Raw genomic sequence first — 25,663 nt, 5'->3', positions numbered from 1 at the left:
GTATCGATATCCCCCTGCATATAGTCCCCACATTGAATCTGTATCGATATCCCCCTGCATATAGTCCCCACATTGAATCTGTATCGATATCCCCCTGCATATAGTCCCCACATTGAATCTGTATCGATATCCCCTGCATATAGTCCCCACATTGAATCTGTATCGATATCCCCCTGCATATAGTCCCCACATTGAATCTGTATCGATATCCCCCTGCATATAGTCCCCACATTGAATCCCCCTGCATATAGTCCCCACATTGAATCTGTATCCCCTGCATATAGTCCCACATTGAATCTGTATCGATATCCCCCTGCATATAGTCCCCACATTGAATCTGTATCGATATCCCCCTGCATATAGTCCCCACATTGAATCTGTATCGATATCCCCCTGCATATAGTCCCCACATTGAATCTGTATCGATATCCCCCTGCATATAGTCCCCACATTGAATCTGTATCGATATCCCCCTGCATATAGTCCCCACATTGAATCTGTATCGATATCCCCTGCATATAGTCCCCACATTGAATCTGTATCGATATCCCCCTGCATATAGTCCCCACATTGAATCTGTATCGATATCCCCCTGCATATAGTCCCCACATTGAATCTGTATCGATATCCCCCTGCATATAGTCCCCACATTGAATCTGTATCGATATCCCCCTGCATATAGTCCCCACATTGAATCTGTATCGATATCCCCTGCATATAGTCCCCACATTGAATCTGTATCGATATCCCCCTGCATATAGTCCCCACATTGAATCTGTATCGATATCCCCTGCATATAGTCCCCACATTGAATCTGTATCGATATCCCCCTGCATATAGTCCCCACATTGAATCTGTATCGATATCCCCCTGCATATAGTCCCCACATTGAATCTGTATCGATATCCCCCTGCATATAGTCCCCATTGAATCTGTATCGATATCCCCCTGCATATAGTCCCCACATTGAATCTGTATCGATATCCCCCTGCATATAGTCCCCACATTGAATCTGTACCGATATCCCCTGTATATAGTCCCCACATTGAATCTGTATCGATATCCCCCTGCATATAGTCCCCACATTGAATCTGTATCGATATCCCCCTGCATATAGTCCCCACATTGAATCTGTATCGATATCCCCTGTATATAGTCCCCACATTGAATCTGTATCGATATCCCCTGTATATAGTCCCCACATTGAATCTGTATCGATATCCCCCTGCATATAGTCCCCACATTGAATCTGTATCGATATCCCCTGTATATAGTCCCCACATTGAATCTGTATCGATATCCCCCTGCATATAGTCCCCACATTGAATCTGTATCGATAGTCCCCCCTGCATATAGTCCCCACATTGAATCTGTATCGATATCCCCTGCATATAGTCCCCACATTGAATCTGTATCGATATCCCCCTGCATATAGTCCCCACATTGAATCTGTATCGATATCCCCCTGCATATAGTCCCCACATTGAATCTGTATCGATATCCCCTGCATATAGTCCCCACATTGAATCTGTATCGATATCCCCCTGCATATAGTCCCCACATTGAATTGAATCTGTGAATCGATATCCCCCTGCATATAGTCCCCACATTGAATCTGTATCGATATCCCCCTGCATATAGTCCCCACATTGAATCTGTATCGATATCCCCCTGCATATAGTCCCCACATTGAATCTGTATCGATATCCCCCTGCATATAGTCCCCACATTGAATCTGTATCGATATCCCCCTGCATATAGTCCCCACATTGAATCTGTATCGATATCCCCCTGCATATAGTCCCCACATTGAATCTGTATCGATATCCCCTGCATATAGTCCCCACATTGAATCTGTAGTCATTGAATATCCCCCTGCATATAGTCCCCACATTGAATCTGTATCGATATCCCCCTGCATATAGTCCCCACATTGAATCTGTATCGATATCCCCCTGCATATAGTCCCCACATTGAATCTGTATCGATATCCCCCTGCATATAGTCCCCACATTGAATCTGTATCGATATCCCCCTGCATATAGTCCCCACATTGAATCTGTATCGATATCCCCCTGCATATAGTCATATAGTCCCCACATTGAATCTGTATCGATATCCCCCTGCATATAGTCCCCACATTGAATCTGTATCGATATCCCCCTGCATATAGTCCCCACATTGAATCTGTATCGATATCCCCCTGCATATAGTCCCCACATTGAATCTGTATCGATATCCCCCTGCATATAGTCCCCACATTGAATCTGTCGATATCGCATATATCCCCCCTGCATATAGTCCCCACATTGAATCTGTATCGATATCCCCCTGCATATAGTCCCCACATTGAATCTGTATCGATATCCCCCTGCATATAGTCCCCACATTGAATCTGTATCGATATCCCCTGCATATAGTCCCCACATTGAATCTGTATCGATATCCCCCTGCATATAGTCCCCACATTGAATCTGTATCGATATCCCCCTGCATATAGTCCCCACATTGAATCTGTATCGATATCCCCCTGCATATAGTCCCCACATTGAATCTGTATCGATATCCCCCTGCATATAGTCCCCACATTGAATCTGTATCGATATCCCCTGCATATAGTCCCCACATTGAATCTGTATCGATATCCCCCTGCATATAGTCCCCACATTGAATCTGTATCATTGAATATCCCCCTGCATATAGTCTCCACATTGAATCTGTATCGATATCCCCCTGCATATAGTCCCCACATTGAATCTGTATCGATATCCCCCTGCATATAGTCCCCACATTGAATCTGTATCGATATCCCCCTGCATATAGTCCCCACATTGAATCTGTATCGATATCCCCCTGCATATAGTCCCCACATTGAATCTGTATCGATATCCCCCTGCATATAGTCCCCACATTGAATCTGTATCGATATCCCCCTGCATATAGCCTCGAGATTGTTATTTTACTGCTGCTCTTTAAAACTACTTGTTACTTTTATTTCTTATTCTTATCTGTATTGTTTTAAACTGCATTGTTGGTTAGGGGCTTGTAAGTCAGCATTTCACTGTAAGGTCTACACCGGTCGTATTCGGCGCATGTGACTAATAAAATGTGATTTGATTTGAAAAGTGAGCCAATAAAAAAATAGAGTATCTCACCTGCAGTTGTTCTAGCTTCCTGTTGTTGACTTTTTCATTTGAGTTGAATTCATTACAAATGGTAGTCCAGGGATTATTATATATTTTTGGGGGGGTTTCTGAATCATGTGGTTTGTTCTCCATAATTGGGTGGTTTGAGAACTCGCTTCAACAGGCTTTTTTCAAAGTCACTGAAATTCTTTGAATGTTTTCTTTTACCTCTGTCCATTGTTTGGTTTAGGTGACTTGCTCCAATTCCACACAATGCTTATGTATTAGCATCCCATTCCTGTTTTTTTTTTAAAACATCCTCAGGTCAGCACCAAGTGCACATCATTAATCTAATCAGGCTTCAAAAAGATTAACTGGTTAGTCCCTATTTACCTTAGTCTGGGACTCTCTAGCCTAGAACTAATTAATCTGAAGTTAAGCAATGTCTCAGAAAGCCATTTTTTAAATCTGAATTAATTTAAGTAGGATTAGCCCAGTCCTGATTTAAATTAAACACTGTCCGCGAAATGCTTCCCACAGTTGTGTCAAGTTGTCTGGATGTCCTGTGGGTGGTTGACCATTCTTGAAACACATAGGAAACTGTTGAACATGAAAAACCCAGCAGTGTTGCAGCTCTTGACACACTCAAACTGGTGCGCCTGTCACCTACAACCATACCCCGCTCAAAGGCACTTAAATCTTTTGTCTTGATTCAGGTATTTCTGAAATGGGAGCCTTCATGACTGTAGTGTGCCAGCCAATAATCTAACCCACACTGGCACCAAATGTTCAGAGGTTAGCATTACAATATATATTATGTTATTCAGCTACTGACCCAATGATAGCTCTGGAACGTGTGTGGGAGAGAGAGCAAAATGAAGGTTGTGTGATGAGTTATAATACAAAACATAAAACAGACACTCATTCCATGGAGGGCAGAGTCGAGTGTGTCGGTTTTTGATCTTTCCTTTAAATTAGAGTCCAACTATGACCTAGATGAGTCATAATTTAACTATGACCTAGACGAGTTCCTAACTAATTCATGACCTTTAATGATCAATCAAATACAAGGGAGGAGAGAGGGGGGGAAAGCAGGCACTCTGCCGTCCATGGAATGGGATTGACACGTGTCCTAAACTGTGCCGAATCTGACTGACCTTGCCCTTCTGGTTGAGTGGTTCGATGGCGAGGGTGTCAGCTCCGATATCCACAATCATGCCCAGTTGGAACCCATCGGTGGGGTGGGGCGCCCACACTGGCTTACCATCCTCCATGGCTAACCACAGCTACCTGGTGGGCTCTGCACTACATGAAGAGAAGAGTCAGGAAATAGAAGTCTTATAACATGTATGCCAACAACAAAATACTTTTTTAGTTTTCCATTGTGGTTAGGAACAAGTTTAATAAAGTATTACGAAGCTATTCATCTATAGACAGGTCTACCTTCTGTAGATCCCTGATCGAATAAATATGCTATGTTCCATACTTCCTCCAGATAAACAAGAAGCCTATAAACACAGCCTACAGCTGTGTCTGTCCCAAACTCACTGGTGCTGGAAACTTTGAGGACCAAGAATATTTTATGCAACGCAAGTTCACTAGTGCTAGCTTTGGGCCGGACCCAAGTTGATACAATGTTTCAAGTTTGGCTACACATGGCCTGTCTGCAACAATGTGAAAGGATATTTGTTGGCTTTATGTAGATTATTTTTTTACATAGTCAGCAATGACAATAGAAGTTAAACCTTAAAAGTATCATTTTAATTTAGATTTGGATAGAATTTTGATTAACCACATGAGATACGAAGACGTTATTAAAAATTAAAAACTGTTCCATGAAAATGTGCATATGAAAACCATAACTGGCACGCAGATAGTAGAAATGGGAAGATAAATTAGCATTCCACATGAGAAAGGTTGCCTACTCCTCATGTAGCCTATTACCGGCAACTTCAGGAGAGTAATGGCAGAATCTGCGAAAGCCAGCAGGAGGATGGTTGGGTCAGGTTTGACACTTCTGGTTATCATGATCTCTTGCTCCCTCTTGAGTAATTTGTGTCTTATTTCATCAAACAGCATCAGACAATATATTTGATTTTCTTAAAAGACACAGGGTGTGTCTATATATGGAAAAATAAAAGTTTTAACCAATCAATTGAATCGAAAGAACCAACGACTTTCGGTCTACACATGTATATATATATATATATATACACACACACACACACATACAGTGGGGTAAAAAAGTATTTAGTCAGCCACCAATTGTGCAAGTTCTCCCACTTAAAAAGATGAGAGAGGCCTGTAATTTATCATCATAGGTACACTTCAACTATGATAGACAAAATCCAGAAAATCACATTGTAGGATTTTTTATGAATTTATTTGCAAATTATGGTGGAAAATAAGTATTGGACTGGCCCGCCCGTTCCCCAGACCTGAATCCAATTGAGCACATCTGGGACATCATGTCTCGCTCCATCCACCAACGCAACGTTGCACCACGCATGCCCAGGCATTGTAGGGAGGTCATACAGGCACGTGTAGGCCACACACACACTACTGAGCCTCATTTTGACTTGTTTTCAAACATCAACATTTTTTCAAAACACCTCATTTTGACTTGTTTTCAAACATCAAAGTTGGATCAGTTTGTAGCGTGGTTTTCCACTTTAATTTTGAGTGTGACTCCAAATCCAGACCATCCATGGGTTGATAAATTTGATTTCCATTGATAATGTGTGTGATTTTGTTGTCAGCACATTCAACTATGTAAAGAAAAAAGTATTTAATAAGAATATTTCATTCATTCAGATCTAGGATGTGTTATTTTAGTGTTCCCTTTATTTTTTTGAGCAGTGTGTATACACACACACACACACACACACATACATACACACACACACACACACACACACACATATATCTTTTTTTTGGGGGGGGGGGCAGCCCTAATTGATACAGTAGCCTATATATTAACATATAGGCCTAGGTAAGTTATGCCATTAGGACAGCTAAACAGGATGCGCTCTTAGGCTTACAGCTCAATGGTGGTTATACAATGCTGCTATACTAAGCCTACGAATGATGGCATTATTTATTATAATGATGATCATAATAATAACAGGAGGGTATAGGAGCAAGAGCTGCGTACGTATTGTGTGATACAGGTACTGTTAGATTACAATATTTTTCTGAACATTTGTAACAGTGTAAACACTAAATAAACTATAAGTAATAGTGTGTGTAAAGCCTTTATTACAGCATATGCAAAGATTAAAAATAGAAAAATTTGTGAAAATGCTTTATCCGACATGAGGCTTTGGAGCACATGCTATCAGTAGGCTTTTAAACAGACACGCAAACATGCAACCGAAGCAGGTCTTATTTCTGTAGATATACATGGATGATTTATAAAGTCAGGCACATTTAAGTTAGGCTGTTGATTACAGACCTATTTAAGTTGGGGTTTCCTCGCTCCTCACTTTTCTTAGGCAAGGGCTGTGTTCTCGGCTCCTCAACTTGCTGCTGCCTCCACCGCATTGTTCTCAACACCAAAATGCTGGTTCACTTTGCCATTACGCACATAGCAACAATTAAAAAAGGCGACAACATTCAACAGTGCACTGATGTTTCAGAACTGTGGACAGGGACCGCTATCCAAAGCGGGAGAAAGCGCATTTGTTATAAAATAACATTATTTGTATTCAAGTTGCACCATTGTTATTACATAATAGAACCATGAAGGGCATTCGGAAAGTATTCAGACCATTTGACTTTTTCCACATTTTATTTTACAGCCATATTCTAAAATGTATTATTATTATTTTTCCTCATCAATCTACACACAATACCGTACAATGACAAAGCAAAAACTGTTTCAGTTTTTTTTGTGCAATTTCTGAAACGTCACATTTATGTAAGTATTCAGACCCTTTACTAAGTACTTTGCTGAAGCTCATTTGGCAGCGATCATAACCTCGAGTCTTCTTGGGTATGACGCTACAAGCTTGATGCTTGGCAGTCAGGCGAAAGAGTTCAATTTTGCATTGATCAGACCAGAGAATCTTGTTCCTCATGGTCAGCCTTTAGGTACCTTTTGGCAAACTCCAAGCGGGCTGTCACCTGACTGAAAGACGAGCTGACCAGATGTGGCGTAATATGCCAAATAAAAATATAAAAACGCAACATGTAAGAAATTCAAAGATTTTACTGAGTTACACTTCATATAAGGAAATCAGTAAATTGTAATAAATTCATTAGGCCCTATTCTATGGATTTCACATGATGAGAATGAGCCTTTCCAAATCATGTACAATTGATTGGAGTCCACCTGTGGTATATTCAATCAAGTTGTAGAAACATCAAGGATGATCAATGGAAACATGACGCACATTAGCTCAATTTCCAGTCTCATAGCTAAGGAAGGGTCTGAATACTTATCTAAATAAGGTATTTCTAAAAACCTGTTTTTGTTTTGTCATTATGGGGTATTATGTGTAGATTGATGAGGGGGAAAAAAATACATTTTATAAATGTTTTCAAATAAGGCTGTAACATAACAAAGATGTGGAAAAAGGGAAGGGTTATTAACACTTTCTGACTGCACTGTATACCGGGGCGGCAGGTAGCCTAGAGATTAGAGCGTTGGACTAGTAACTGAAAGGTTGCCAGATCAAATCCCAGAGCTGACAAGGTAAAAAAAATAGGCCAATAAAATGTGTGTGCATAAATGAACATGCTAAGGCCCTCCACATTCATACTCCATGCAAAACATCAACAAGCACAACAAAAACATGTGATAGTGCTGATATCTTTACTGTACACTTTGCAAGCCTTTAAGTGGTAGGCCTAATCCGATGGTGTAGGGTATACATACAGAACTGACCCATGGCTCTGCTATCCAATTAGTGTGTGGGATTGAGGTGCAATCAAAGTGCTGAGATAACCGGCTCGTTTACTCATCAACTTCTCTCACATGGATATTTTAAGTTAGGAAAAAGCCATTCGCTGCTGTTGCTGCTGTCAGTGAACGGCCAAAGAGGATTTCAAACAAATTACTTATGTCAGGAGTTCCCCTAGGGGTCATGATTGGGGCTGTACCAAATGATTGATGCATTAGAATAATTGATGTTGTAGTAATAGACATTTGTTGGGTCCTAGACTATAGATTAACAATGTATATACATGATGAGGTTCTAATATTGTTACACAGTTGTTTTCTACTCACTCTCTGCCTCTTATAAAAAGAGACCACTCTGAGAAAAGTGTGACTGAGACAGAACTCTGCAGGGGAGTGTAGGAGATAAGACGAGTCAGACATTCCACTATAAATCAACTTGGACAATTACTGCTAAGCTTTTAGATAACACTAAAAGCCTTGTTTATATAGATGTGTAGGCATGGTTTTGGTCTCATGAGTAAAAGGTAATGACGTAGGCAGTCACAGGTTGAACTTCAGGTTTAATAAAAGCAACTTGAGACCTTTTCTATGTTCCTGATTGTCAACTTCTGTCTGCAATTGCATTAATAAAAGGTTTTGAATGATTTAATTAAAGATATTGTCATAATGCTAATTTCACCAATGAGCCAAATATTGACAAGGAACTTAGAAACGAACCCCAACACTTACTATAAACGCAACATGCAAGAATTTCAAAGATTTTTACAGAGTTACGGTTCATTTTAGGAAATCTGTCAATTGAAATACATTCATTAGGCCCTATTCTATGGATTTCACATGAATGGGAATACAGATATGTATCTGTTGGTCACAGATACAGTACATAAAATAAAAATGTAGGGGCGTGAATCAGAAAAAGTCAGTATCTGGTGTGACCACCATTTGCCTCATGCAGCGCGGCACATCTCCTTCGCATAGATCTCATCGGGTTGTTGATTGTGGCCTGTGGAATGTTGTCCCACTCCACCTCAATGGCTCTTCAATATGTGTACAGATCCTTGCGACATGGGGCCGTGCGTTATCATGCTGAAACATGAGTTTATGGCGACAGATTAATGGCATGACAATGGGGAATCCTGCAGTCAGCATGCCAATTGCACGCTCCGTCAAAACGTGAGACATCTGTGGCATTGTGTTGTGTGACAAAACTGCACATTTTAGAGTGGCCTTTTACTGTCCCAAGCACAAGGTGCACCTGTGTAATGATTAAGGTTGCAACGGGTCGGAAACTTTCCAGTAAACTCTGGAATTGTCCTGTAAGTTTTCCATGGGAAGTTAAGTACTAGAATTTGGGGAATTTTGCTTAAATTCGTCAAAAAAGCTAGCTTATAGCAGTTGACCTTTTTTTGTGAGATACATATAGCAATTCTAGGTCTTATGGCATATTTTGGTTAAACTATCCCCAATTCAATGGAATTGCAACCCTCTGCATGCACAGTGCATTCTTACATCACATTTACAGCTGAATCTCAAGATCTTGCACACTAATGAGATGCTATTGAGCCCACACTACTATACTGTCTGGGCCAAGGACTACATGCTTTCTGGTAAGTTTTGATTACAATACTGGGTGGGTGAATATATTTTATATGACATATATTATTTTTGTTAACTAGTAAATAGTAGCCTACAGCAAAGTGTGTTTAAATTATTTCTAACTAGTTAACAATTTATGCTAGTTAGTTTTTGCTAAGATGTGGGTTTTAGCTTGCTTGAGCCTAACTGAGGAGTGTTAATTCACCTGTTTCCATACATGTTTAATTTTAAAACATGTATCTTACAAAATGAGTTGTTTAACTGCTTAACTATTTACCTGTACATGGAATTGTATTTGTTTTTTAACTCCTTTTGTTTCTAATCTTTACAGGAAAAAGCCACGGGCACTGATGTGTGAAGACATTTCACTGCAGCTAATGTAGAATGAAAAGCTGTGTACATTTGCAAATACTGTGCCAAATCATATGTGAAGAATACAACAAAGGTGCAAAATCATCTAGCCAAGTGTATAAAGTTCCCTCAGCACTCACAACCTCTGACAAAAGTCCCTCTACTTCTATTTGAGGTGAAAATGATGAATCAGACACCTTATCGATAGCAACAGCTCATTGCCCTCCTGAAATCAGAAGTGTTTTTTATTCAATGGAGGAACGTAGTCAGAGAAATGCCGGTGAATCTCTTGCTCGACCTGTGTATGCAACTGGTTCACCTCTGATGCTCACCGGCAATGTGTATTGGAAGAGATTTCTGAAAGAGATTTCTGAATGTTCTTCGCCCAGCATACACCCCACCAACCAGATATGCTTTATCTACTCATTTGCTGGATGCAGAGTTCAACAGAGTTCAAGTGCAAGTCAAGCAAATTATAGGGAAAGCAGACTGTATTGCAATCATCTCTGATTGGTGTTCGAATGTTCGTGGGTAAGGAATAATTAACTACATCGTCTGCACCCCTCAACCAGTATTCTACAAGAGCACAGACACAAGGGACAACAGACACAGCGGTCTCTACATTGCAGATGAGCTGAAGGCAGTGACCTTGGACCACAGAAGGTATTTGCACTGGTGACAGACAATACTGCGAACATGAAGGTGGCTTGGTCTAGCCTTTTGTGACTAGGAGGCAGTATTTTCATTTTTGGAAAAATAACGTTCCTGTAGTAAACAGGATATTTTGTCAGGACAAGATGCTAGAATATGCATATAATTGACAGCTTAGGATAGAAAACACTAAACTTTCCAAAACTGTAAAAGATATTGTCTGTGAGTATAACAGAACTGATATTGCAGGCGAATGCCTGAGAAAAATCCAACCCGGAAGTGCCTCATGTTTTGAAAGCGCTGCGTTCCAATGCGTCCCTATTGAGCAGTGAAGGGGCTATCAACCAGATTACTTTTTCTCCCTATTCTCCAAGGTGTCTACAGCATTGTGACGTAGTTTTACGCATTTATGTTGAAGAATACCCGTAAGCGGCTACATTGCGCAACTGGTCACCTGATGGCTCCCAGAGTGATTCTCGCGTAAAATACAGAGGTAGCCATTATTCCAATCGGTCCTACTGAAAAACCAATTGTCCCAGTGGATATTATCGAATAGATATTTGAAAAACACCTTGAGGATTGATTATAAACAACGTTTGCCATGTTTCTGTTGATATTGTGGAGCTAATTTGGAATATTTTTCACGTTTTTGTGACTGCAATTTCCGGGTGATTTCTCAGCCAAACATGAAGAACAAACGGAGCTATTTCACCTACAAAAATAATATTTTGGGAAAAGGGGAACATTGGCTATCTAACTGGGAGTCTCATGAGTGAAAACATCCGAAGCTCATCAAAGGTAAATTATTATCTGCTGCTAGCTGGACAAAATGCTATGCTAGGCTATTGATAAACTTACACAAATGCTTGTCTAGCTTTGGCTGTAAAGCATATTTAGAAAATCTGAGATGATAGGTTGATTAACAAAAGGCTAAGCTGTGTCTCAATATATTCCACTTGTGATTTTCATGAATAGGAATATTTTCTAGGAATATTTATGTCCGTTGCGTTATGCTAATTAGTGTCAGTCGATGATTACGCTCCCTCATGCGGGATGGGGAGTCACTAGAGGCTAGAGTGGAGGAGTCCTACCCTCACATCACACCCATTGGCTGTGCTGCTAATGCATTGAATCTGCTCCTCAAGGAAATCATGGCACTGAAAACAATGGATACACTCTACAAAAGAGCCAAGGAAATGGTTAGGTATGTGAAGGGTCAGCAAGTTATAGCAGCAATCTACCTCACCAAGCAAAGTGAGAAGAATAAGAGCACAATTGAAGCTGCCCAGCAACACCTTTTGGGGTGGTGTTGTCATCATGTTTGACAGTCTCCTGGAGGGGAAGGAGTCTCTCCAATAAATGGCCATATCACAGTCTGCCGATATGGACAGACCCATCTTTTTTAATGTTTTTATTTAACTAGGCAAGTCAGTTAAGAACAAATTCTTATTTACAATGATGGCCTACCGGGGAACAGTGGGTTAACTGCCTTGTTCAGGGGGATCATCCTGGACAATGTATTTTGGGAGAGAGTGTTAAGCAGCCTGAAACTTTAGCAGTAGCCATTGCATGGATTGACGGAGACGATGCCACCCTGTCTGATGTTCAGACTCTGCTTGCCACTTGCCAGATGTAAGAGAAGAAATCCATACTGCCCTGCCCACTTCACCATTGGTCCAAGCAGAGGAACTTGCAGTTCTGAAATACATCAAAAAGTGTGAAGACTGCCTGAAGCCCATACATGCCACAGTGTACATGTTGGACCCCAAGTATGCTGGCAAGAGCATTCGGTCTGGTGCAGAGATCAACAAGGCCTATGGTGTCATCACTACCATGTCTCGCCACCTTGGCCTGGATGAGGGCAAGGTTTTTGGCAGTCTGGCGAAGTACACTTCCAAGCAAGGGCTTTGGGATGGAGATGCAATATGGCAGTCGTGCCAACAAATCTCATCAGCCACCTGGTGGAAGGGACTTTGTGGGTCAGATGCTCTTTCCCCTCTTACCTCCATCATCTTCCAAATTCCACGAACATCAGCCGCCTCAGAGCACAACTGGTGCTTGTTTGGGAGCACATACACCATAGCAGGCAACAGGCTGACCAATACAAGGGTTGAAAAATTGGTGGCCATACGGGAAAATTTGACACTTTTTGAGCCTGACAACGAGCCATCCTCAACAGGGTTGGAAAGTGACAGTGAAGATGAGGCCTCAGAGTCTGATGTTCAAGAGGTGGACATTGAAGAGATCCAGGGAGAAGACATGGAAGCCTGAGAGGAAGACAACCAAAGCTTTATTTTCTAGACCATAATTTTACAGACGTTGAAAACGTTTTTGGGAGATGCGATGGCTCATTGGGGATCATTCAATATTCCCTTTTGTTGTTCAGTGAAATCATTCTTCATGTGAAGAGTCAACTCATTTTTAAAAAACTATTTAGTTACAAATTGAACTTTAATTATTTCCATTGAAAGGATTTAATAATTAGCAATTATGTCTACTTATGATAAGGTAAAATCTTTGTTTCTGTCTCCATATGATATGGTAAATATATCCAATGCAAAAAATATCTACATTTAAATGATATTAATATTAATTTGCATATATTTCCGTTAATTCCCACAGAAAGTTTCCACCTCCGAATATTCCTCAAAATGACGCTAGCGTCCCACCTGGCCAACATCCAGTGAAATTACCGAGCTTCAAATTCAAAAATAGAAATACTCATAATAAAAATTCGTAAAACATACAAGTGTTATACATCGGTTTAAAGATTAACTTCTTGTTAATCCAACCACTGTGTCAGATTTCAAAAATGCTTTACGGCGAAAGCATACCATGCGATTATCTGAGAACAACGCCCAGTAGACAAATCATTACAAACAGTTACCAGCCAAGTAGAGGAGTAACACAAGTCAGAAATAGAGATAAAATTAATCACTTACCTTTGATGATCTTCATATGGTTGCACTCACAAGACTCCCATTTACTCAATAAATGTTAGTTTTGTTCGATAAAGTCCCTGTTAATATCCAAAAACTTCAGTTTTGTTTGCGCGTTTTGTTCAGTAATCCACAGGCTCAAACGCAGTCACAACAGGCAGACGAAAAATCCAAATAGTATCCGTAAAGTTCATAGAAGCATTTCACACGATGTTTATAATCAATCCTCGGGTTGTTTTTAGCCTAAATAGTCGATTATATTTCAACCGGACAATAACGCTGTCAATATAAAAGGTAAACAAGAAAGGCGCGCTCTCGGTCATGAAAAAGCTCTGGGACACTGTAGGGTCCACTCATTCAGAGTGGTCTTACTCCCTAATTTTTCAGAATACAAGCCTGAAACAATTTCTAAAGACTGTTGACATCTAATGGAAGCCATAGGAAGTGCAATTTGAGTCCTAAGTCAAAGGATACTGTAATGGCATTCGATAGAAAACTACAAACATTTTAAAAAATCCCACTTCCTGGATGGATTTCTCTCAGGTTTTCGCCTACCAAATCAGTTCTGTTATACTCTGACATTATTTTAACAGTTTTGGAAACTGTTTTCTATCCAAATCGACCCATTATATGCATATCCTAGCTTCTGGGCCTGAGTAGCAGGCAGTTTACTTTGGGAACGCTTTTCATCCGGAAGTGAAAATAGTGCCCCCTACCCTAGTGAGGTATGATATGCCATACCTGAAATAAGCTACATACTTTGTGCTCTTTAAAGATTGACAAAACTGAAATCAAATGTTACTGGTCACATTTTTTAGCCACAAGCAGACTTCAACATCAAACAGTACAGTAGAGGAGCATTTTGTATGAATCATAATTATTATTACTTAAAAAAAATGGGCACAATGTTTAAATTCAGAGATGCTACGCTATAACATTAAAACATCTATTTAATCAGTGCATAATTTTGTGTTCTTTGCTTATGCCATATTGATAGTGTCTGTTACACCAAAGTAACATACACTGCTTATCAAATTAATCATCACAACAAACCAGCCACCTAATACAGGTCCCATGTGGTTAACTTCGACTCGAACATGTAATCCTCTTATGGCTCCTAAGCCCCAACGGAAGTGAGATATTTGTGAAGACTGTTGAAGTGTAATAAGGTGTGGTCAGCAGTCAGGCCTTTAAAATAAAAAACAGTCTGAGGAGAGATGCACAGACATAGACACCAGTGCGGTCATGGAGGAGACCAGGGTTCAAAGGTTAAGGTGTGTTTCCTGGAACACACATGCCTCCTGCCTACTTCTAGCTTCCTGTTCCCTCTATAGAAGAGAGGATATGGAAAATACATTGGGATATGTGCTCTGCTGCAGTCTGACCGGATGTAGGGAGGAGTACAGTGGTGCCGGGTGTGTCAGTGGCCAAGCAAGCATTACAACCTAAAGGAGCCCATACACGGCTCGTCAGATAACTTTTTTTTTTTTTTTTTTGAGGGGCATACTAGCAAAAATCTGTTATTGTACAGAACAGAGAGCATTCATTAAGCGCATTATGAATTAGCCTAGCGCAGCGTTTCCCAAACTCAAGGGGTGGACGTTTTGGTTTTGGCCCTAGCACTACACAGCTGATTCACAACAAAGCTTGATGAGGTCATTATTTGAATCAGAGGTGTAGTGCTAGGGCAAAAACCAAGACCTGCACCCCCTTGCGGTTCCCAGAACAGAGTTTGGTAAATGCCTGGTGCATGAGGACATAGGTCTCCAAGCGTAAATATTTTGATGGTTCTAGACACAGACTGCTGTTGATAACAAGCCAGAATTATGCCACTTCAATCTTTTTGTGATGCTTATTTTATGGTAAGTGAAGCATCATGGCATGCACATTTAGTTCAACCTACTTCCTAGCTTTGTCCAACAGCCATTGGCTGAAACTAGCTAGCTTTATAATGTCTAATACATTTAATGTGTACACATGCATAATTCTTGCCTGACAGCTTTAATCACGTTGACATTATACGGATGGATATTTAGTCCAATTTTGGAGCATTTATCAATCCAATACTAGCTATATTTACCAAATAACAGCAGGTAGGCTCGAGCTAGATAACGTTACCTTTAGCCCTGAACTATCACTAAACAGCCCAATAATAACCTAGCTATACAAATGGCAGGCATTAGCTATACAGCTAGCGTCTGTAGCTAGAAAGCAAGCTATAGCATTGTGAGAGACGTTAGGTCGGTTTATACTTGGTCTAACGACATGTCTGTAGACAATTAGAAAACAACAAGTATCGCTAGTCTTTAGACAGTCTCTGCAACTGTCAGTTTCCTTGTTGCACAGACATGAAATAAATTAACGTCTCTGCGACTGTCGCAACTAGAGAATGACTAATAACCCGAGCCGCTATAAAGTCGGGCAAATATTGCTCTGCACTTGCTCTCCTTGTCAGATATGACATTTTCTACTAAGCTATAAATGTGCATTGCCATTGAGCTAGTTCTCATAGTAGCTTCAGAAAGTGATATGAGTGATGGAGAGAGATGTGAAGAGAACTGAAAAGGAACAGAGTTACGGCCTCACTCTATCCAATCATTGCAGTAAGCAAGTTACAGCGAGTTACAACGCGCCCAGTTTTACAAAGCACCCAGTTCTTGACAGTTGAATAAGCCAATCGAATCTTCCTGGCAGCTGAATTGTTTAGATGTGTCCTGGCAGCTGAAAAATATACACTGAACAAAAATATAAAAACGCAACATGAAGTGTCCCATGTTTCATGAGGTCAAAAAATAAATAAAAATGTTCTATAGCACAAAAATCGTATTTTTCTAAAAGTTTGTGCACATCCCTATTAGTAAGCATTTTGACATTTTGACACTCCTTTGACAAGATAATCCATCCACCTCGGTGTGGCACCTGAAGAAGCGGTTAAAAAAACATTAACATTACAAAGGTGCACCTTATGCTGGGGACAATAAAAGGGCACTTTAAAATGTGCAGCTTTGTCACACTACACAATGCCACAGATGTCTCAAGTCGAGGGAGCATGCAAATGGCATACTGACTACAGGGCTGTCGCCAGAGAATGTAACGTTTATTTCTCTACCATAAGCTGCCTCAAATATCATTTAAGAGAATTTGGCAGTACGTCCAACCGGCCTCACAACCACAGACCACGTGTAACCACGCCAGCCCAGGACCCCCACATCCGGCTTCTTCACCTGCAGGATCGTCTGAGGTGGGTGGTGCTGAGGACTATTTCTGTCTGTAATATAATCCTTTAGTGGGAAAAAAAATATTTCTGATTGGCTGGGCCTGGCTCCCCAGTGGATGCACCCCTGCCCAGTAATGTAAAATCCATAGATTAGGGCTTAATGCAATTAAGTTGACTGATTTCCTTATATGAACACAAACAGTAATATCTAACAAATTATTGCATTTTGCTTTTATATTTTTGTCCAGTATATATACACTCGATCACGGAAAAGGACGAAAAATATAGTTTCAGAAGCATCCGTGATCAGAAATCATGACGATGATAATTTTATATTCTCAAACTAACAGCAGTGTCTATATGATGTCCTTCCACACAGTCATGACATGCTCTGAGTGATGCTTCTATGCAAATGCAAATATTGATAAAAAAAATTTTACATAGTATATTCATATGTATATATTCTTATTCCATTACTTTACTTAGATGTGTGTATTGGGTAGTTCTTGTCGAATTTTTAGATTACATGTTAGGTATTGCTGCACTGTCGGAACTAGAAGCACAAGCACTGCCCTACACTCGCAATAACCATGTGTATGTGACCAATAAAATTGTATTTGATTTTTAAAATAACCATGTGTATGTGACCAATAAAATTGTATTGTTTTGTTTGATTTTAAAATGTGTGCATTAATGCATTCATGAGTTTCTGGGGAAATGTCAAAATGTTCTAATTCAATGATATTGAATATCGGCCATCGGCCTCCCCCAAAAAATAATTGTTAGAGGCCCCCTAAAAATCCATATCTGCCGTGGTTACTGGGCTGCTACAGCAACAAGACCAAATCCATCTGTGATGAGACAGTGCAGGAGTTCTAAAATGTTCAGATAGAATTACCTACTTTTATTCCGACACACTCATAACATTAGTTATTTTCTGTAAACTCACCATCATTACCTTGTAAATAATGATGCAAACTGGAAACCACATATCATGAGGCCACATTTATTGCAGCGGAGGATTTTAACAGACCAAATTTGAGGAAAACGCTATTGAAGTTCTATCAACACATTGACTGTAGTAATCGCTCTGGAAAAACACTGGATCACTGCTTCTTCCCCTTTCGAGACGCCAACAAAGCCCTCCCATGCCCTGCCTTTGGCAAATCAGACCACGACCCCATTTTGCTCCTCCCTACCTATAGAAAGAAACTCAAACAGGAAGTACCCGTGCTAAGGTCTATTCAACGCTGGTTTGACCAATTGGAATCCATGCTTCAAGATTGTTTTGATCACGCGACCTGGGATATCCTGTTTGGGATAGGGGGCAGCATTTTCACTTTTGGATGAATAGCGTGCCCAGAGTGAAATGCCTCTTACTCAGTCCCAGATGCTAATATATGCATATTATTATTAGTATTGGATAGAAAACACTGGAGTTTCTAAAACTGTTTGAATGAGGTCTGTGAGTATAACAGAACTCATGTATGTGGCAGGTGAAAACCTGAGAAAAATCCAATCAGGGAGTGGGAAATCTGAGGTTTGTAGTTTTTCAAAGCTTGGCCTACCGAATACACAGTGTCTATGGGGTCAAGTTGCACTTCCTAAGGCTTCCACTAGATGTCAACCGTCTTTAGATACACGTTTCAGGTTTCTGCTATAAAGGAGGGGGGAATGGGAGCTGAATGAGTCATGGGTCTGGCATAGTGTCTCAGGCTCGTGACACGCAGTCCCGACAGAGTTAGCTCTCGTTCCAGTGCTTTTCAACAGACAATGGAATTCTCCGGTTGGAACCTTATTGATGATTTATGTTAAAAACATCCTAAAGATTGATTCCATATATCGTTTGACTTGTTTCCATGACCTGTAATGGAACTTTGAGTTTTTGTCTGGACGTAGTGCTCGCGCCTTATGAAGATGGATTACTGGGCTGAACACGCTAACAACAAGTGGCTATATGATAAATGATGGACTTTATGGAACTTTATGGAACAAATCAGTCATTTATTGTCAAACTGGGATTCCTGGGAGTGCATTCTGATGAAGATCATCAAAGGTAAGTGAATATTTATAATGTTATTTCTAACTTCTGTTGACTCCAACATGGCGGATATTTCTTTGGCTGGATTGGGCTCTGAGCGCCGTACTCAGATAATGCTTTTTCCGTAAAGTTTTTTTGAAATCTGACACAGCGGTTGCATAAAGTAGTCCATCTTTAATTCTGTGAATAACACTTGTATCTTTTATCAATGATTATTATGAGTATTTCTGGGATTTGATGTGGCTATCTGCAAAATCACCGGATGTTTTGGAATCAAAACATTACTGCAAGTAACGCGCCAATGTAAACTGAGATTTTTGGATATAAATATGCACATTATCGAACAAAAAATACATGTATTGTGTAACCTGATTTTCTATGAGTGTCATCTGATGAAGATCAAAGGTTAGCGATTAATTTAATCTATATTTCTGCTTTTTGTGACTCCTATCTTTGGCTGGAAAAATGGCTGTGTGTTTTTTTGACCCTGGCTCTGACCTAACATAATCATATGTTGTGCTTTCGCTGTAAAGCCATTTTGAAATTTGCTGTATTGGACTTGTTAATGTGTGAAGGTTACATATTTCACGCGCTGTGCTGCCTTTTCAGCGGAATGTTGTCAAGGGGTTCCGCTAGCGGAACGCCTGCCCTAGAAAGGATATGTTACATGTAGCCTCTGAGAATAACATTGACGTTTACACGGATACGGTGACTGAGTTCATCAGGTAGTGTATAGGGGATGAGGTTCTGTGACTATTAAAACTAGAGGTCGACCGATTAATCGGAATGGCCGATTAATTAGGGCCGATTTCAAGTTTTCATAACAGTCGGAAATCTGTATTTTTCGGGGCCGATTTTTTTTTTTACACCTTTATTTAACTTGGCAAGTCAGTTAAGAACACATTCTTATTTTCAATGACGGCCTAGAAACGGTGGGTTAACTGCCTCGTTCAGGGGCAGAATGACAGATTTTCACCTTGTCACCTCGGGGGATCCAATCTTGCAACCTTACAGTTAACTAGTCCAACACAATAACGACCTGCCTCTCTCTCGTTGCACTCCACAAGGAGACTGCCTGTTACCTTGGCTTACTGCATTTGCGTAAGTTGCTAGCTAGCATTAAACGTATCTTATAAAAAACAATCAATCATAATCACTAGTTAACTCCACATAGTTAATGATATTACTAGACATTATCTAGCGTGTCCTGCGTTGCATATAATCTAACTGAGCATACAAGCATACAAGTATCGAAGTATCTGACTGAGCGGTGGTAGGCAGAAGCAGGCTTGTAAACATTAATTCAAACAGCACTCTCGTGCATTTTGCCAGCAGCTCTTCATTGTGTGTCAAGCATTGCGCTGTTTATGACTTCAAGCCTATCAAATCCCGAGATGAGGCTGGTGTAACCAAAGTGAAATGGCTGGCTAATTAGCGCGCGCTACTCGCTCTGAGCCTTGGCGTGGTTGTTTCCCTTGCTTTGCTTGGGTAACGCTGCTTCAATGTGGTGGCTGTTGTCATTGTGTTGCTGGTTCGAGCCCGGGGCGAGGAGAGGGACGGAAGCTATACTTTTACACTGACAATACTAAAGTGACTATAAGAACATCCAATAGTCAACGGTTAATTAAATACAAATGGTATAGAGGGAAATAGTCCTATAATTCCTATAATAACTACAACCTAAAACTTCTTACCTGGGAATATTGAAGACTCATGTTAAAAGGAACCACCAGCTTTCATATGTTCTCATGTTCTGAGCAAGGAATTGAAACGTTAGCTTTCTTACATAGCACATATTGCACTTTTACTTTCTTCTCCAACACTTTGTTTTTGCATTATTTAAACCAAATTGAACATGTTTCATTACTTACTTGAGGGTAAATAGATTATATTGATGTTAAAATAGTTAAAATAAGTGTTCATTCAGTATTGTTGTAATTGTCATTATTACAAATACATTAAAAATAAAAATATATATTTTTAAAAACGGCGGATTAATCAGTATCGGCCTTATTTGGTCCTCCAATAATCGGTATCGGTGTTGAAAAATCATAATCGGTCGACCTCTAATTAAAACCTACCCAAACCAGAATCCATGGATAGATTGCAGCATTCACAGAAAACTGTGGCGCACACCACATTTAACAATGACAAAGTGACTGGGGATATGGTTAAATACAAACAGTGTAGTTATTCCCTCCGTAAAGCAATCAAAAACAAAGTGGAGTCGCAATTCATCGGCTCAGACAAGACGTATGTGGCAGCGTCTATAGACAATCACGGACTACAAAGGAAAAACCAGACATGTCGCAAACAACGACTTCTTGCTCCCAGACAAGTTAAACACCTTCTTTGCCCACTTTGAGAAAAACAGTGCCCCCGACGCAGCCCAATCCCAAGGACTGTGGGCTCTTGTTCTCTGTGGCCAACGTATGACATTTCAACGTGTTAACCCTCGCAAGGCTGCCGGCTCAGAGCATGTGCAGACCAGCTGGCTGGAGTGTTTACGAACATATTCAATCTCTCCCTATCCCAGTCTGCGGGCCCCACATGCTTCAATATGTCCACCATTGTTCCTGTACCCAAGAAAGCAAAGGTAACGGAACTAAATGACTTTCGCCCCGTAGCACTCACTTATGGGATCATGAAGTGCCTTGAGAGGCTAGTTAAGGATCAAATTACCTGAACCTTACCGGACACCCTAGACCCACTAATTTTCTCACCGCCCCAACAAATGATGCCAGCACACTACATTAATTGACTACAGCTCAACCTTCAACACCATAGTACCCTCCACGCTCAACATTAAGCACGGGACCCTGGGTCTGAACCCTGCCCTATGCAACTGGGTCTTGGACTTCCTGATGGGCCACCCCCAGGTGGTGAAGGTAGGAAACATCACCTCTCCGTTGATCCTCAGACCCCTCATGTATTCCCTTTTCACCATGATTGTGTGGCCACGCACACCTCCAAATCAATCATCAAGTTTGCAGATGACACAACGGTAGTAGGCCTGATTACCAAAAATGACGAGACAGCCTACAGGAAGGTGGTGAGGGCCCTGGCGGAATGGTGCCAGGAAAATAACGTCTCCCTTAACGTCAACAAAATGAAAGATCTGATCGTGGACTTCAGGAAACAGCAGAGGGAGCACACCCTTGTCCACATCGACGGGACCGCAGTGGAGAAGGTGGAAACCTTCAAGTTCCTTGGCGTACACATCACTGACCATACGAAATGGTCCACCCACGCAGAAAGTGTGGTGAAGTGTGGTGCGCCTCTTCAACCTCAGGAGGCTGAAGAAATTTGGCTTGGCCCCTAAAGACCCTCAAACTTTTACAGATGCATAATTGAGAGCATCCTGTCGGGAAGTATCACCGCCTGGTACGGCAACTGCACCTCCCACAACAGCAGGGCTCTCCAGAGGGTGGTGCGGTCTGCCCAACGCATCACCAGGGGCACAATGCCTGCCCTACAGGACACCTACAGCACCCGATGTCACAGGAAGGCAAAAAAAGATCAAGGACATCAACCACCCCACTATCATCCAGAAGGCGAGGTCAGTACAGGTGCATCAAAGCTGGGACAGAGAGACTGAAAATCAGCTTCTAGCTCAAGGCCATCAAACTGTTAAATGGCCATCACTAGCCGGCTCCCACCCGGTTACTCATCCCTGCAACTTAGAGGCTGCTGCCCTATATACAGTGCCTTCGGAAAGTATTCTGACCCCTTGACTTTTTCCACATTTTGTTACAGCCTTAATATAAAACGTATTAAATTGTTTTCTTCCCTTATCTATAAAAACGGAAAAATTACATTTAAATAAGTATTCAGACCCTTTATTCAGTACTTTGTTGAAACACCTTTGGCAACGGTTACAGCCCAGAGTCTTCTTGGGTATGACATTACAAGCTTGGCACACGTGTATTTGGGGAGTTTCTCCCATTCTTCTCTGCGGATCCTCTCAAGCTCTGTCAGGTTGAATGGGAAGAGTTGCTACACAGCCATTTTCAGGTCTCTCCAGAGATGTTCGATCGGGTTCAAGTCCGGGCACTGGCTGGGCCACTCAAGGACATTGAGACTTGCTTCAACATAGGGATGGTAGCAGGTTTCCTCCAGACGTGATGCTTGGTTTCACCAGAACAGAGAATCTTGTTTCTCATGGTCTGAGAGTCTTTAAATGCCTTTTGGCAAACTCCAAGAAGGCTGTCCTTTGCCTTTCAGTGAGGAGAGGCTTCCGTCTAGCCACTATCATAAAGGCCTGATTGGTGGAGTGCGCAGAGATGATTGCCTTTTTTGAATGTTTATGCTCTGACATGCACTGTCAACTGTGGGATCTTATATAGATGGCTGTGTGCCTTTCCAAATGATGTCCAATCAATTGAATTTACCACAGGTGGACTCCAATCAAGTTGTAGAAACATCTAAAGGATGATCAATGGAAACAGGATGCACCTGAGCTCAATTTCGAGTCTCATAGCAAAGGGTCTGAATACTTATGTAAATAAGTTATGTTCGTTATTTTTAATACATTTGCAAAAAGAAATCTAAAAACCTATTTCGCTTTGTCGTTATGGGGTAGTGTGAGAAGATTGAAGAGGGGGGTGAAACTATTTCATCCATTTTAAAGTAAGGTTGTAAAGTAACAAAATGTGGAAAAAGTCAAGGGGTCTGAATACTTTCTGAAGGCACTGTACATAGACATGGAATCACTGGCCACTTTAATAAATGGAACACTAGTCACTTTAATAATGTTTACATAGTTTATACACATGAGATGAGTAAAGCAGTATTATATTGTATATTGCTCGTCTTAATATTTATATTTCTTAATTACATTCCTTTACTTTTAGATATGTACTACTGCACTGCTGGAGCTAGGATCATAACCATTTTGCTACACCCACAATAACATCTGCTAAATGTGTATGTGACCAATAACATTTGATTTGTTGTGGGTTTATTTTCCTGTAATAATGAATAAAAAGTATACTCGTCATTATTTGAACTGGCTAGCCAGTTAGCTGGCATCGACCCAAAACATTGCTTAGAAAGTTACTTTTAGTTGCCTGGCTTGCAAGGTTAACATTTACTAAATTCACTTTTAAATGGATGGGTTTATTTGTGTTACAATAAAATAAAATATCCACTTAGAGGAAAAAATTGTAATCTGCTTTTAATAAAGTAGTACAATTTCATGTGAGTATGTTTGGGGAAAACATCCCCCCTCCAGTGGAGCAAAAAAGGGTCATACATCAAAACCTCATCATGGCGAGAATATTCAGTGAGATGTGCAATGTCATTTGGTTCCGATATTTTATTTATTTAAAATAAGATACATACACTTTAGCTTTTAGGAGTCAATTACTCAACTGTGTAAATACAATGCACTTTTCCCCATAGAAGGGGGAGTTTTGCCCCGATAGTAAGGCAAAACACACCCTTTCTATTTCATTAATTAATTCTGCCCACCTATTTCTCTTAAAAATCTGTTTGCCTAAGGATAGCCAGTACACACACCATACCAAACGTTGCTTATTTCTGTCAGTAAATAGACCAGAGATCTCCATCCATGTTCCTGGAGAGCAACCCTCCTGAATGTTTTCGCTCCAACCCGTCGTAACTAACCTGGTTCAATTTATCATCCAGCTAATTATTAGAATCGGGTGCGCTAGATTAAGGTTGGAGCGAAAACCTTCAGGACGTTCGTCTCCAGGAACAGGATTGGAGAGCGCTGAAAGACATTTTCCCCAAATTACCTTACTGTATGGTATTTGGAGTACCGACAAAGTGTGATCTCGGCCGACAATAGAATGAAAGTTGTCGCGGTGACAACATGAACAAACGTTACCGACATGTCACTAGACCAACTGTAATTTGTTTTAGCCTATGCAAAGCAAAATACAAATGAATGCATATTGTATCACTATTTCGACTAATAGTTGCTGTAGCTAGCGATCTCTCACTGTTAGCTAACTGTTTTCGCTCCATCATAACATATAGCTAGCCCCCCTCCCAGCTAGCCACGAGCTAACAAGTGCAGCATACTAGTTAGCTAAATGGTTTGCAAGATATCTAAAAAGTGAGGGACTTACAACAATGTATCTCTCAAATGTTACGTCTGTGTTCTTGATGTGGCTCAACGAAAACGGGTTCAATTTCCCGCATACAGAATATCCTTGAGACAATATCCGAGCTTTTTCTCTTGGTACTCCGTTCAGCACTTAAACACAGCAGCAGGCAGCCTCCCCAGAGCGGAGCAGACTTCAGTCCAGACCAGCTGGGAGGCAGAGATGACGTCACTGGGAACGAACTTTCCAAGTGCAGGTGCAGCCATGTTACCTTATGTCATGCCTTACTGGAATGGATTTATTGATAATATCTGTTGGAAAAAAGTTTGGATGTTGCCACAAACATACCTACTTGTTAACAAAATTAAGGAAGTTTCCTTTAAAATTATTCATAAATACTATCCTGCCAACCACTATATGAAGAAGTTTAAGGAAAACATCAATTCAAATTGCTCCTTTTGTAATGACCACCCAGAAACAGTTGTGCATCTTTTTTGGCATTGTATGCATGTAAGAAAACTGTGGCAAGACATCAGTAGGTTTATAATTGAACATATTTATGAAGATTTTACACTATTGTGGAGAGATGTACTGTTTGGATTCTTTACATACAATAGAAATAAGCGGAATCATTTTTATGTAATTAATTTCATTATTCTTTTGGCCAAATTTCATATACACAAATGTAAATTTACAAACAGAAAACCACATTTTCGTATCCTACAAAAAAAAATTGAACTGTATTTTAAGACGGTTAAATGCTCTACTA

General features: G+C 40.6%; 1 protein-coding gene across 5 annotated transcripts in view; it reads right to left on the bottom strand.

The window, feature by feature from the left end:
• LOC115146398 (unconventional myosin-VI-like) overlaps nt 1-25,137 on the bottom strand; it is a 120,431-nt gene extending 95,294 nt beyond the window's left edge. For 2 of the 5 annotated variants that reach the window (XM_029688441.2, XM_029688443.2), the window contains exons 1-2: nt 24,919-25,134; nt 4,283-4,430 (exon numbers count right to left, since the gene is read on the bottom strand). In XM_029688441.2, coding sequence (XP_029544301.2) covers nt 4,283-4,399 — 117 coding nt within the window. In that variant the 5' untranslated portion in view covers nt 4,400-4,430; nt 24,919-25,134. Of the gene's footprint in view, nt 1-4,282; nt 4,431-24,918 lie in introns of all 5 variants that reach the window. The other 3 variants (XM_029688444.2, XM_029688445.2, XM_029688442.2) reach the window with 3 other exon arrangements.
• Between the last annotated feature and the right edge of the window lie 526 nt (nt 25,138-25,663).

This window comes from Oncorhynchus nerka, linkage group LG18 (genome assembly GCF_034236695.1).
Source record: "Oncorhynchus nerka isolate Pitt River linkage group LG18, Oner_Uvic_2.0, whole genome shotgun sequence".
Lineage (NCBI taxonomy): Eukaryota > Metazoa > Chordata > Actinopteri > Salmoniformes > Salmonidae > Oncorhynchus > Oncorhynchus nerka.
The sequence above is the reverse complement of the archived record's forward strand: the minus strand, read 5'-3'. Positions and strand labels throughout refer to the sequence as shown.